This window comes from Charadrius vociferus, unplaced genomic scaffold (assembly GCF_000708025.1).
Source record: "Charadrius vociferus isolate BGI_N301 unplaced genomic scaffold, ASM70802v2 scaffold111, whole genome shotgun sequence".
NCBI classification, from domain to species: Eukaryota; Metazoa; Chordata; class Aves; order Charadriiformes; family Charadriidae; genus Charadrius; species Charadrius vociferus.
Genome location: NW_009647046.1, coordinates 2,234,486 through 2,250,242, shown reverse-complemented (window position 1 = coordinate 2,250,242; position 15,757 = coordinate 2,234,486). Strand labels below are relative to the sequence as shown.

The following is a 15,757-nucleotide window of genomic DNA, read 5'->3' as shown; positions in this document are numbered from 1 at the left end:
CATCAGTGATCTGGATGAAGGGATAGAGTGTACCATCAGCAAGTTTGCTGATGACACAAAACTGGGAGGAGTGGCTGACACGCCAGAAGGCTGTGCTGCCTTACAGTGTGACCTCGCCAGGCTGGAGAGTTGGGCAGAAAGAAACCTTATGAAGTTCAACAAGGGTAAGTGTAGGGTACTGCACCTGGGGAGGAATAACCCCATGCACCAGTACAGGTTGGGGGCTGACCTCCTGGAGAGCAGCTCTGTGGAGAGGGACCTGGGAGTCCTGGTGGACAACAGGATGACCATGAGCCAGCAATGTGCCCTGGCGGCCAAGAAGGCGAATGGCATCCTGGGGTGCATCAAGAAGAGTGTGGCCAGCAGGTCGAGGGAGGTCATCCTCCCCCTCTACTCTGCCCTGGTGAGACCGCATCTGGAGTACTGTGTCCAGTTCTGGGCTCCCCAGTTCAAGAAAGACAGGGAACTGCTGGAGAGGGTCCAGCAAAGGGCAACAAAGATGATTAGGGGACTGGAGCACCTTTCTTATGAGGAAAGGCTGAGGGACTTGGGTCTCTTTAGTCTAGAGAAAAGAAGATTGAGGGGGGATCTTATTAATACATACAAATACTTAATGGGAGGATGCCAGGGGGATGGGAGCAGTCTTTTTTCAGTGGCGCCCAGTGATAGGACGAGGGGTAATGGGCATAAACTTGAACATAGGAAGTTCCATCTTAACATGAGAAGGAACTTCTTTATTTTGAGGGTAGTGGAGCACTGGAACAGGCTGCCCAGAGAGGTGGTGGAGTCTCCCACTCTGGAGACATTCAAAACCCGCCTGGACGCTGTCCTGTGTAACGTGCTGTAGGTGACCCTGCTCTGGCAGGAGGGTTGGACTAGATGATCTCCAGAGGTCCCTTCCAACCCTAACAATTCTGTGAATTCTGTGAATTCTGTGAATCTTTTTTACTATAGCAGAATAACTTTGACATGGATGCACATTATTTCTCCTGATGTTGGAGCTACACTTCAGTCTCTTTTTTAATTATCATTTTAATTAAGTTAGTGTTCTCTTTACTGTTTCCTTTAGTCATTTTGCACACACTACATTGCGTTGCATTGAAGCAATGGTTTTTAACCAAACCTTCCCTGTTAATTTAACAACAAAACATTTTATATGCTTACAATCAATTGTGGCTTCATGTGTAGTACACAGTTTGATTTCCTGATTAAGGCATTGAAGTAGACCCTTATTTTTATGTAAATATTCTGTCTTTTTAATGGAGTCTAAATACATTTGTGACAGTAACCACATTTTCTGTGCTATGCATTTAGCAGTAAATAAATTTTAATTTGACTTCCTTTCTCACGATATTATTTTCCATTCAACTGATGCATTAAAGATTGCGTATTCTTAATGATTTATAATGGCAAGTACTTCTCAGAACTTTTTTGCTTCATTAAATAGTACTGCATATTTTGTATTGATGTTTCATAATAATGCTACAGGATTAAATTAAACCTGAAAAATAGCTTACAGTAGGTGATACTTTGCTTTTAACTTAGCGTTTGCTTTTAACATTACTTTGTTCTTATTCTGGAAAACTTTTTCCTGATACTGGTTTGACTTCCTTAGTACCTGAAACAGCAGTTTGAAATAACAAATCGATTTGTAAGGAGTGACATAAAACTCCTACATTTAAATACAAAATGCCTTGATGTTAATTACCACCAATATCTATATGTTTATCATTATTTTGAGAAGATTTCATAGCTGTCTGTAGTCTCTTCATCTTCAGTCTTCTATGAAACCAGGAGACCCTTCACATTCATATTTGGAAGATTTTCCACCATTTACTTAAGTCCAAACTGTTTTATTTCACAACAGCTAAAGGCTGTGTCTTTACAAGCCTACGTTCAAAAATCCCTGAAGGTTACCCGTTTCACTGTGGTATCTCCAGCCCCATGCTAATACTGGCATTAAAGCTTATTTTCCCACTGTACTGTTGTATGCTGCTGCTTCTACTGAGCTTTGCCTTTTGGTCCATGCCTAACACCTATATCAGTGCTGTGACTGGGATTTCTGTGGATGGTAGCTGGGTTCTTATGAATAGGAGATGATTTCCCCGAGAGATCAGATTGAAACCCTCTTAACTGGGTGTAGTGATGAATTTTAAAAAGAAAATTAGCTTCAAAGATTTCTGTAGAGAATTCCAAAAGGTGCTGGGGAGAATAGAGGAATACATTCCTCTTCACTCCAAACACTCAGGGTAGGCCCTTTTAAAGAGATAGAAGAGATACCTTATTACTTTATATTGGAAGGTGACGGTATAAGAATGTAGTCAACCATTCTTGCGGGCCCCTATGAGGGAGACAAGAACTAATCTAAAACTACAGGGAAGAAAATGCAAATTAGCTAATTGTCAATATGCTATGTTTTGATGTGCTTATGCACTGGAAATTGCAAAAGACTGTATGAGTAAATCCAATCAAATGTAAGACAAGAAATCATGGTATATCTCAGGGGATAATAGTAAATTAAAATACATGACTTCCTCTGGTAAAAGAAATGTAACATAGTATTCTTAGATAGAGGCCCTTCACTTTTATTCACAAATAAAATAATTTAATAAAACACTAATTATTGTTATTTAGATGTTTTCTAATTTATATATATAAAATATACTTATTGATACTGCTATCCCATACCTTTTAAGTTTGGTGTGCTCTTATTTTGATATTCAGTATCAGACGGTGTTAATGACCACATATGTTATGATTCATCTCAGGTTTGAATTACTGGATTTGTGGGCTGATGCTGAGTTTTCTCAAACTTCAGGCTCATACTTTCCATCTTGGCAGTCCTTAGCTTAGTTTACAGTATGGAAACTCATAAACGTAAAACTGTATAAAATTAAAGAAGGATAAATATTGACATTACAACTTGACTTAATGTCAGGCAGATATCTGTAGTATATGTCTGCATTTGGAGGTCTTTCAGAAACCTGAAACAAGCTGTAGAAATTGAACAGTTTTAAAAATGTGGTCATATTTCCTTTTTGTTCCCCTATTTATTATTTTATTTTTGCTACTGTTTTATTTATTATAATTTAATTTATTTAAAGATCTTCTATGGACTTTGAAATACTGAAATACTTCAGCATTTTGCATTCCCAGAACAGTATGAAATGGAAGAGAAAATGTAAAAGGCACATTACAGTGCAAAGCCAATACTTAAGAGTAGTTAGAACTCGTGTATAATTAGATACACCGCTTTTTGAGATACAGGCTGACCGTTTAATGTTAGTTCAGAATGTTCTTCTTATTTGTTCAGATAGTTTGGCATCTTCATTTTATATTTAACTGTACTATGACCTAACTTATAAAAAGAACAATGACATCATCAGAGATTCATAGGTATCAGATAAAACATGCTATCTTTTGCATATTTTATAAAATGTTTTAAGAGTAGTTTCAGATCTCTTTATTCTTCAAAATAATAAGTCCCTTAATTGGGTTAGACATAATTTTATTTATTTTCTGGAAGTAAAAGCAGGTTTACCATTAAATAGAGTTAACTTTAAGGTGTTGGTACCTTAAAATCACTTGTATAAAGCAATGTGAAGATACTACAAGGACAGTGTACTTGAAAATAATTACTATGCACCATTAATTGTTTGAGATGTACAATGTTGTAAATAAAAATGGAATTATTTCCCCCCATATATACTTGAAAATTTTATAAGCTCTTGAGAGCCAGAAGTACTTGACCAATCTTATCCTCAGAACCAGAGAAGTACTTGACGAAGCTATCATTCCATTTTCTTCCTCAAAAGGATTGCCTGATATTTCTCCTGTCTGAGTTTCTATTTATCCTTTTAAACCAAATACTCAAGAAGTTACTTTTTTATTGAGTTCTAAAATTTGCTTTTATAAAGTAAATGTGGGATAGCTAGCCCTTATAAAATGTGGTCTTTTTGTGTTTCATAACACAAAACCTTTAACATTGTTTGTTTAATATTTTAAATATTCTTATAAAAGTATTCACACCTTATCAGATCAAAGGCTTATCTAGCCTCATGTATCTCCAGGACTGTCTTGTAGTGGAAGTCTAGGGAAAACTGCAAGAACCAGGATACTATGGTGATACTACCATAGTATATTCTCCAGTTTCCAACAACATGTGACTTGCGATGCTGAGGGTATTGGGTGGTATCTTTGTGGGTAGTCTTTGATGAATTTTAATCTTCCTTGAAATGGTCTAATGGTCTTTGAAATGTAAACTTTTCACACCTACAGTGTTTGTTCAAAATTAGTTTAATGATGGAAGTGCACATTTTGAGAAGTACCTTCTTTTGTTTTGAATCTATTCAAAACAGAAAGTTTTACTCGTTATTCCCTTGTACTAGAAGTAACAACAAACAGTTATACTTTGTTTACTTTCATATACTGCTAATTATTTTTATAAATTGCCATGTTAATTCTTCAGTTGTCCTTTCTACTAATCTGTTTAACCACTGACTCATAGCATTCATAGCATTCAACAAGGTAGCTTTTTTCTTAAGAAGTAATTTGAGGATGTCTGTGAGCATCTGTTTATTCTCATCACAATTCCCAGCATTACATTTACCCAATCAGTAGAGGCGTATTTGAATTCTCCTATTATTCTTTCTTTCCTCTGCTTTCACAGACTTTGTGATTTCACTTATCATGTTGCAGCCACAGTCAACCATTCTCTGGGTGATTGGTAGTATAGATATAAGAATACACTTTCCTGCTTAAACCTGAAATGTCACTCCATTGGGGTTTTACATTAATCATTCCTGCAAGTAACTAGGCTTGCTGTGCTTGTAGCAACAATCCTCTGTGGGTTCAGCATGGCCTGTTCTGTTTCATATAATGTGTATTCTTTTTACTTGTGTTGTGATCTGTAAAGACAGTTGAAGAAAACACTCTCTTCCTGAAGGAAGTCCCACGCTTTTGCTAAGCTAAAGCAAAAGCTATATAAAGCTTTCCTAGACATCTGTAGAAAATGACATGGATAGCATCTCAGAGAAAATACGGTGGATTTACAGATTTGAAAATTGGAAATATAGGTTATTTTGGAAATTCAGTATAAACAGCACACATCATAGAATGGTTTGGGTTGGAAGGGACCTTGAGTTCCAATTCCCTGCCATGGGCAGGGATAACTTCTGCTAGATCAGGTTGCTCAAAGTCCCATCCAACCTGGCCTTGAACACTTCCAGGGATGGGGCATCCACAACTTCTCAGGGTAACCTGTTCCAGTGCCTTACAACCCTCACGGTAAATAATTTCTTCCTAATATCTATTCTAAATCTACCCTCTTCCAGTTTAAAACTGTTGCCCCTCGTTTTATCACTACATGCCCCTATAAAAAGTCCCTCTCCAGCTTTCATGTAGGTGCCCTTCAGATACTGGAAAGCTGCTAAAAGGTCTCCCTAAAGCCTTCTCTTCTCCAGGCTGAACAACCCTAATTCTCTCAGCCTGTCTTCATAGGAGAGGTGTGCAAACCTTCTGATCATCTTCATAGCCCTCCTCTGGACCTGCTGCAACAGGTCCATGTCCTTCTTATGCTGAGGGCTCCAGAGCTGGACGCAGTACTCCAGGTGGCGTCTCACCAGAGCGGAGTAGAGGGGCAGAATCATCTCCCTCCACCTGCTGACCACGCTTCTTTTGATGCAGCCCAGGATACTGTTGGCCTTCAGGGCTGTGAGTGTGCATTGCTTGCTCATGTTGAGCTTCTTATCCACCAACACTCGCAGGTCCTTCTCCTCAGAGCTGCTCTCAATCCATTCTCTGCTCAGCCTGTATTTATGCTTTGGATTGCCTTGCCCCACGTGCAGGACTTTGCACTTGGCCTTGTTGAACTTCATAAGGTTCACACAGGCCCACCTCTCAAGCCTGTCTGGGTCCCTCTGGATGGCATCCCTTCCTTCTAGTGTGTTTACTGCTCCACAGAGCTTTGTGTTGTTGGCAAACGTGCTGAGGCTGCACTCAATCCGAACATCCATGTTGCCAACAAAGATTTTAAATAGTACTGATCCCAGTACCGACCCCTGAGGAACACCACTTGTCACTGGTCTCTACTTGGACATGGAGCAGTTGACCACAATTCTTGGAGTGTGACCATCCAGCCAATTCCTTAGCCACTGAGTGGTCCATCCATCAGATCCGTGTATCTCCAATTTAGAGACCAGGATGTCACTCAGGACAGTGTCAAATGCTTTGCACAAGTCCAGGTAGATGACATCTGTTGCTCTTCCCTTATCCACCAACACTGTAATGCTGGCCTAGAAGGCCACCAAATTTTTCAGGCACAATTTGCTCTTAGTGAAGCCGTGTTGCCTGCCACCAACCACCTCCTCTTTTTCCATGTGCCCTAGCATTGTTTCCAGGAGGATCTGCTCTATGACCTTGTCAGGCACAGAGGTGAGACTGACCAACCTGTAGTTCCCCGGGTCTTCTTTTTTACTCTTTTTAAAAATGAGGGTTGTGTTTCCCCTTTCCAGTCAGTGGGATCTTTACCGGACTGCCGTGACTTCTCAAATATGATGGATAGTAGCTTGGAAAATATATGCCTTTTACAAAAGGTAGAAATGTTAAACTGTAGAGAAAGAGGAAAAGAGGTGAGAAGTACTTAAGACTTTGGAATGCTGATCCAGTTAAATCTTAAAATCTGTTCTGTAGAGAATGAGGAGATTCTTAAACTCATTGAATGATATTTTACCAAGTAGAAACTGAGTTGAAGTGATTTTGCATTTTTTTAAATGGTGCAGTGTTTTTAGATGAGAGAAGGTATTACCTTCTTTTGCATTTTTATGGCTTTAATAGGAACACTTGTCAAAATGGGTTTGATAGTTTTGAAGCAGAAGAAAAATGTTTCTAAAAATTAGATTTCTATAGTCATGCCTGAATTTCAAACCTGTGAGTATAGGAGTGCCACACAGGTTCTACTTGTAGTCCCCCTCTTTTCTATCTCTTTCAATGTTCAGTGTTCTTATCTGTTTTAGCAAGTACAATGAAAGGATAAAGAGAGAAGTTGTGCTGTGTTGCAATTTTAAGCAAGAAATAAAATTTCGTGTTTACTTTTAGATAGGCATTTCAGATGCCACTATAAATTTAACAGTGAGGTATACAATGGATTGTTTGTTTAGAAATTATTGCTTACACTCTTTACAGTGCTTGCAAGTTGCTTAATTGGTATTACAGCTGCTACTAGGCCAATCTACTTGCAAATAGTAGAAAACATTGTTAGAATGGCTGTAACTCTTCTGTTACGGGGCGGGACTCATGATAAAAATGGAGAAGAAAGTTCGTAAAAGTGGAAAAAAAAAATAGAAGATGAATTTGTAATTGAATAAAAGCTCTTTGTTGATAGTAAAGGAGACTATCACGTTTACCACAGAATGAGTTTTGAACTGTTTTAATGTGTGAAATGACACACAAATTGGTGAACATTTCTCTTATAAAAAGCAGCATATCTTCTGTCCATTTCAAACCCAGAGTTATTTGCATATTCTTTATGTGGTTCATTATTGAACTCAGCATATTTTTTGTTAAAAGCTTTTTTCTTTTTCTGCTTAACAGAAAGTAGTAACATTGTCTATCTTTGTTCTTGAATGTTAATAACAATACATTTTGCTTAATTGCAATCCAATATATTTTTGTATGTCAGAATTATAATTTCAGATTTTTTTTATTCTTTTCACAGAATATGAATGAAGAATGATGCAGTATTAATGCTTGCTGTGTATAGCCCCATAAGGATTTACTTTAAGGAGTTGAAATAAGATAAACACTGAGAGTAATTTTTCTCCGGTACAATGTGGTGAAGCAGAGGAACTGAAATTGTCCACTTTTGTACAGGCTAAGGACTTAAAATGTTTGTTATTTTGTGAGCAGAAGCAGTTCTGGAGTGAATTGAACTTCTGAAAATGCGGCCATGGACTGGTTCCTGGCGTTGGATTATGCTCATCCTCTTTGCGTGGGGAACTTTACTCTTTTATATTGGTGGACACCTGGTACGAGACAGTGAGCACCCAGATCACTCTAGTCGCGAATTATCCAAGATACTTGCTAAACTTGAACGCTTAAAGCAGCAAAATGAAGACTTAAGGCGGATGGCAGAGTCTCTCAGGTAGGATCTAAAAGTGATTAAAGCTTTTCAGAAAACAGTTGAAGTATGAAATATCAGAAATTAAATTGAAAGGGTTGTTTGTGGGGTTTTTTTGGTAAAATCATGTTTAACATTTAAAAGTATAGATAAGTGTTTTGATCAGTGCTATAACTAACTGAAAATATATTGCAAAAACCTTTAAACAAATAATGTACATTTAGTTTAGTCTAATACAGTTATTATTTAACAGTTGTTATTTAATGGTGTCTAAGTGTTACTGTCACAATAAAAAGAGTTCTGTAGGTGAGGAATTCCTCAATGCCAATTTCAAAGAAGTGCAATTACTATGACGTTCAAACGAATTAGAACAGCTAATGACTTTTCTACACTTCTGCATGCAGTCACTGGAAGAGCTCGTTTTAAAAGTGCTGCTAACATTTGTACAGCTTGCTGAAGGTAAATGTGAACTTGCTGAAGATGAGCTGCAGTGGACTGCTGCATTATATGAATTCTTTAAGTTTTTTTCCTTGCCTTGCTGCTAAACTTGTGGCAGTATTTGTAAAATAATAGGATCATCTCCCTTTTTATAATTATTTGTTACATTATAGATGGGTACAATTGCAATTTAAAGTGGGTTGGTTTTTTTTTTTCACCTTTTCAGACAAACAGCTTTTAACATAGACTTCTGGTATCTCCTATCCCAAGAACTTGCAAGGGAGAGCTGCTTAGGCAGGATGTGTGCTGGGGTCAGATTGGACCTAAGTATCTGGACATCACCACACACAAACTAAAAGTGCTGATGGGTTGTGGGGACAAGTGCAGAGGTTTCATATGTTGTAGGAAGCTAGAGAAGAGCAAAGCTCAATACAAGATTTTGCAGAATGGGAGAGTGGTGTTTATTTTTAAAATCTCTTAAGTGACCTGAATTCACTTACTGTCTCTTTCACCACCACATACTCACAAGCACCAGGATGTGTGTAGCAGTGGTCTTGCCAGGATCACCTGTGTAGAACATGGAGAGCAAGAGGCACTGGCAGTTGAGTCTTCATCATGTCTCTTGGGTGGGTCTTGCTTGGCAATGAGAAACTGATTTTGGACTTGCCTTTTAATACCCTTTAGGAGCAGATGTCATTTTAGATCTTCCACCTTGCTATTTTGCTTCAGAAATCGTTGCAAAAATTAAGGAGTTGCACAAATCCCTTTGTTTTCCTTACTAGGTTGTTTTATGGTCCTAGTCCTGTTCTTGTATCTTTAAGTCAGTCTGTTTCTCCCCTTGATTTGAATGAATTCACACGCATGGACTCTGTAGCAGTGAAATGAATACCTTTCCTCTTAAGCCTGTTTTGATGTTTCTTCTAGTGCGTTCTCTCTCTTTCATGCATAGCCAGGGCTATTTGATCTGGTAGGCTGGGTAGACTTCCCTGCCTTTCTGAATTTTCTCTTCACTGCGCTCTGTTCCTGGTTTCTGGAATGCACTGTACTTATGGTTGCATGCTGATGAGGCTTCTTAGCTTAGAAAAACAAATGTCTTAATTTTGAACCTGTCAGCTCTGAAGAAGTACATCAGCATTCATCTAGTGCTGCAAAGACATGGAAAAATTCTGCTGACCCAAGTGCACTCTACACTAAGCGTAGATTAGCTTCACCTTGAGTAATATGGTCATGAATGGCTGAATGGGCTGTAGTTTTCTAAGCTCAATTTATTAATACATGATATCAACTGCATTGGCAAAAGGTTTAATATATTTTTGTTGGCAAAATGGTGTAATGTAGAGTATGCTGCTATGAAGAAACTTAAGCAAGATCCTATATTTGAATAAATACAATATCTTTAAATTCCTTTAATATTAGAAAATAATAGTGAACCTTAGCGTTTCTTGCCTCAGAGGGGGAAATATTTGGCCTTGAATGTAAAGATTACCACCCTCTATGCTTTCAGCCCCCCATATTTGCCTGAATTGAATGAATGATGATGTGATGTATTGCACAGTCATTGAAATATAATGAATTCAAATTACACAGTGACTAGGAGAGAGTAAATGTTCTTGATTTTACTGATGACAGGGTACTCTTCCTCTCAGTAATGAGGCCGTAGATACAGGAGATGCATAGATACAGACTAAGCTATATTTTAGGCAGTGATGATTTTTCTAAACGCCTTTCTGTTTCCCTAACCTATCTATATTCAGATAAATATTACATCTTCAGTGGCCAAGTTTTAAATAATAGCTGATACCATTGATAATTTTCCATGATTTATAGAAATAAAATCATGACCTTAGTTCTAATCTAAACATGTTAGAATACAACATTCCAACATTCCTTCTCTACGCTGCAGTTAATTGCTGCAAGTTTCTAGAATTAAATTAGGTGATCCAAAACTGTCTTAATTGGACTCTGTTCAGCTTCTTTTTTGTGAATATGTGGCTGAAAAATATTTGAGACCTTTCTTCAAAGTGGTTGTATCTGGAGAATCTGAAACTTGCATGAGAAAGCCTAAAATGACTTTAAATGCCAATTTGAACAGCAACACATCTCCAGGGTCAGTGCTGGCCAGAAATGACCCAGCTTGGAACTGGAAGATATTCAGGTATAGGGTTTTTTTGGAAGTGATCTGAGATTGGTGAAGTACTAGACTTTGAGGGAAGTAACGTATCACAATGTAAAGCCTTTATATTATTTTTATTGAGCAAAAACCAGTGATACTGTTTTTATAGAAACTTCACAAGTAGGTTTGAGAAATATTCTGGTCAACCTGCATCATCAAAGTTTGCCAGATAGAACAAGTGGTGTTAAAAATAACTGTTATCTTTGAAATAGTCCCATTTACAGTTTTATAGCAATATGGCTATTTAAAATGAGGCATGAATTCAGTATCTGTGTCCTGGAAGAGACCACTGCTGCTATGAACAGAATTAAAGAAACAAAAAAAGTTCTTAAGTTCAGAAATTGAATTAGAATTAGGCAGAAAAGATTACTTTTGCTTCAGTTAACCTCTTAAAACAAATTAAGTCTTCACTTTAGGCTTTACTGATCAAAGGCAGAAAAGCTGGAACTATTATTTGAATATGATTTAATTGCTAGAAGTTTTGGTTTTTTACTGAAAACTCTTAATTACTGATAGTGGCTGTGAAATCTTAGTAGTTAAGATGACAGTCTACATAAGTGTATCTTGTAAAGGTAAACCCTATTGCCAAGCTGGATTTTGTTATATCGAAGTAAAAACTTGGTTTTGCTGCCCTTCTTCACTAAGATTTTGTATCTAGAGAACTAGAGGGGACTTCTATTCCCACAGAAAAGCAGCACACGTTTTGTGGTAAAGATATAGAATATATTATGGCACGCAACAGAGTTAAGTTAATGCATGAATTTAAGCATATTTCAATAATAACTTGAAGTTACCTTGGGAGGGCTTTAAACAAGATGAGAGTGTCTATCTGGAAAGTTGTAACAATAAACAGGCTTCTGATTAGCTAGACTAAAGTATTTTGACATAATTAGATAAAACTTTTGGATGGTAAAAGCTCCAAGTTAGTAGACTTTATGTTAGTGGGCAAAGAAGCTTTGTGAATGGTAGAAAATTACAATAGTGTCTCGCCATGTCATCAATAATAGCTAGTTAGGGCAGGGAGGAAGGGAGAGAAAGCAGGTACGGTTAGTAGAATTCATTAGTTTGCTAAAAGTATGTTGTAACAATTTTCATTTTGAAGTTAGGTTAAACACCAGTTTTCACTTTAATTACATTGGGACTTTAGTTCTACGGTAAAATACATTTCAATAAAATACATTTCAATTGCCTAGTGTTTCCCAGTATAATGGGTTCTTGTGATTTCTCTGACTTGCTTCTCACCTGATAAAAGTGTCAGTCCTCTGGGATGGTTGAAAATAGGAGCTGAGCTGTGCTTAGTTTCATCCAGCCATCCGTGAATGCCAGCATACAATGACAAGAAGTGATCTTTCTGCTCTGAGATTTGAATGCTCTTTTGCTGCCAATTTATGTAGTAGCTTCTCATCCCTAAAGACAACAATGACAGTAAAAAAGAAAATGAAAAACATGCCTTATGAAACACACCTTATGTGCACGCAAAATCAACCATTCAAAAATTGAGAAATGTCATATCTGAAAAAGCTTTATGAAATCTTGCTTATCCCTTTTTTTGCTGTATGATATGTAAATTGAATTTGATCTTGTAATTTTTCTCCTGGTTACTTCTTTTCACACAAGATACAATAAGAATAGAATTAAGGTTGTAGGGCAGCAAGAGGTCTGTTTGTTTGGTGTTTATTTTGTGGATTTTTTGGTTTGATTTGGGTTGGGTTGGGTTTTTTCCCTAATATTTGTATGTTTGATTTCATAAACTACATCATGTTCTGATTTTTTTTTCTTTAAAGATTTGTAATTTTTTACCCATATTGGTCAAGAATAGTTCATATTTTTGTAAGGATTTTTAGTGAGGTTATCTTGAGATACTTTTTTTTAATACCTACATTCACAATAGTGCAAGTTGGAACCATCACATCTCTTTGAAAATTGCCTGAAATAAAAATATTCCTTTAGGAGCTGAGTACACTTTTGTGTTGCACTTCTGAAGACTTGAAATTACTTCAGGCACCACTTAGTTTTTACAGTGCATTTGAAAAGCCTTAGGTGAGAAGTTATTGTAGTTTTTCTTTTGTCAATATGATGCTTTCTAAAAACCTTACTTGTGGGCTATAAGGAGGCACAGATGTATATTAATGATGAAGATAAATGGAATCAAAAGTGTTTTGTATTGCCTGTGTTTTAGAAATTACACACATGAATATTGTGGTATAATGAGATTTGGAGAGTTACCATAGTCCTTATGTATTTATTACCAATATTGTGTGAGCAGATCTGGGTTGATTTTCAAACCAGCCTGGATCCCATTAGTGCAAAACAGTAATAAAACTGAGTTTTTTATAGATTGTTATTTTTCTATTCTATAGCCAGCAGAATTGGAAGAGCCCTTTCAAGAACACTTACTGCAGATGTCATAGGTCTCGCAGCAAAAAGGAAAAATCTTTACTACAATTTAAAGGAAACTTAATAGGAAGTAGTAATCAAATCAAAGTATTGCATAATGTTGTTTCATTGTTTGCCTGCAATGTAGTTTTACCTGAAAATTTTATTTACTAGTATGATGACTGCTAAAGGCTGTCACTGTTGCATCTGGATGATATAAGGCTTTTAGGAGGAGGAGAGCTTAAAATTACTACTTTTGGAGTGTCTGATTTTCTTAAATGGGAGCTGGAAAAGTTGTGTGTATGCCGTCATCTGTGTCCGAGACTTCCTTTTTTGCAATACATTAATGGTTCGTAGTATTCTATGCTGCTTTGTGTCTTGCTGGGTGATAGTCAAATTTTTATCTTTTATATATCTTTTTATATTTATCGTCTCCTAGAAGGTAAGCCTGGCAGTATATGAACCAGTAATCTCAGAGTTCTCTTCAGAGAAATAGAGACTCTTGTTAAATGTATTCATATTGTGTTCATATTACTAATATATCACGTACCGTATATGTTTATTTCCTACAGTCTATTAAATATTACATTTTGTAGAACGTACAATTCTTTTAATAGATATGTTAACTTGTTTCTTATCTGAATAGGATCACATGTTATAAAGTAGAACAGGAGTGGAAAAGGGTAAAACGTAATCAAACAAATAAAATCAAATACCAGTGTTTCTAGACATTATTCTCATAGTTCTGAGTGTAGCTTCAGAAAGAAGAGGTAGGATTTTAATTTTGAAAGATCACTATAGTTGCTTTAATGTAGTTGGCGCTGAGGCTGGGGTAGAATCCAAACTCAGGATCAATTAATCATAAGCAAATCTATTAATGTATTTCTGTCAATTACTCTGGGCCCAGTAAGCCTGTAGTAAGCATTGAAAGGGACTTGGATACAAGAATAGCTTTGGGTTGATAAAAATTTAAATATTATTTTCAAGTACTGTTTTGTGTTACATGTATTTAAAGTGTCTCAAGTTTGAAGCTGAGGCTATTGCACAGGCCAAAGTGTGAGGGAGGAAAATCATTGAATTATATGGTGTGCATCTCTGCTCTTTATTTTGGTTTTTGTGCAATTCTGAACTAAGGGAAGGGCCACATCTTCAGTGGATATAAATCAGCACTGATCAGGGCTATGCTGATTTAAATTGATGACGGATGCTGCTCGCTCTTTATTCGCAGGTAACATTGTTTTCTTTCAGTTTTATTTACTGAAGTGGTTTTATTTTAGAAGGGTGAAGTGAAGAAGGGTGAAGTGACAACTTACATTCTTTTTATTTGTTTGTGTATGTTAGTGTTCATTAATAATTAAACATAGTTTTCTTCTTGTGAAGAAAAAAAGAAATGAAAGAAGAAAAGCCAATCATAATTTGGCTTTAGTTAGTTATAAACCTTCCAGCTCTATACTAAGAACTCAGAAAGATATAAGTGAAAGAATGATAAATATTTGAGTGTGAACTTGTGAAATCTTACATTCTTCCTTTTGCTGATAAATTAGGGTAACCTTTTAAATACCTTGGAAATAGGAAAAGTTTAGAATGGTTTTTATGATTTGGCTTTTGTTTTAATGGGTTTTTTTGCAATCATTTTACACAGTATGGCAGTTCTTCCAGCTCAGTTGAATGTCACTACGATTAATTTTTGAGTGGTTCTTTTTGCCTTCGTTGATTCAGATTAGAGATTGCTACTTTGCCATTGCCCCTCTATATTACCCGAAGGCGATGAGAAAGTGGCCTCAGTGATATAGATGTTCTATGCAGAATTCTTTTTTCTGTCTTTAGGTGTAGCTGGATTACTAATCAAGGGACAAAGCAGAAACTGGTTATCTCTACAACATAATCCTTTTGATGCTTAAAGTTATGCAGTAATATCTTTATTTGATAGTAGTTAATTATAGAAAAGTTTATATTTACTATAAAATGGTAGGATACAGCATGCAAAAATTGCACTTTGTAAATATTGAGAAAAATAATTCAAACAAACACACTATTTGGTGGATTATCATGGCTGCCCGTGTAAGTGGATTATAAATTTTCTTATTTTGTATTTCTAAATTAATTAATAATGTTGTCATAGCAATAAGTGAAGGATATTCTGTGCTAGATGCTTACTGACATGCTCTTTTATTGTTGATTAGAATCATCATAGTTTAGGTAATCTTACTTTAAACTCAAATTTTAAGGAGCAAGTCAGTTGTCAGGACTTATTTTGGTATGAAAACTTATGTATATGTTTTTCAACAGGAATTCTTATTCATAAGTATGCGTTATCCCTAGGACATTCTGTACTAGAAGTTATCTACGTAGATGATGACATGAGTGTAGATGAGGATTTTAATTCAAACACTTTTCCCTCAAATGTTGCCTTATCTCCAACTCAGTTGATGTACTTGTAGAGGGCAGTAACAAGCAAGCTGTGCTGGTTGCAGAGAAGAACCTTTTCCTTAATTTTGAGACTGGATGAAAGTGAGGAAGACAGCAATTCCAAGTCTGATGAGGTAATAGATGTAGAGACAAAAGTGCAAAAAGAACATGTTATTGTAGTTTTATCCTAAAATGATGTAATTTTTGAAAGTCTAAACAACTAGCTTAGGAGAATGCCCCCCCCC

General features: G+C 36.4%; 1 protein-coding gene across 3 annotated transcripts in view; it reads left to right on the top strand.

The window, feature by feature from the left end:
• The first annotated feature begins 7,937 nt into the window (after window positions 1–7,937).
• The window catches only part of FUT8 (fucosyltransferase 8 (alpha (1,6) fucosyltransferase)), a 66,565-nt gene continuing 58,745 nt past the window's right edge, over window positions 7,938–15,757 (top strand). For all 3 annotated transcript variants that reach the window (XM_009895633.1, XM_009895632.1, XM_009895631.1), the window contains exon 1: window positions 7,938–8,140. In XM_009895633.1, the coding sequence (XP_009893935.1) occupies window positions 7,938–8,140 (203 nt within the window). The remainder of the gene's footprint in view (window positions 8,141–15,757) is intronic.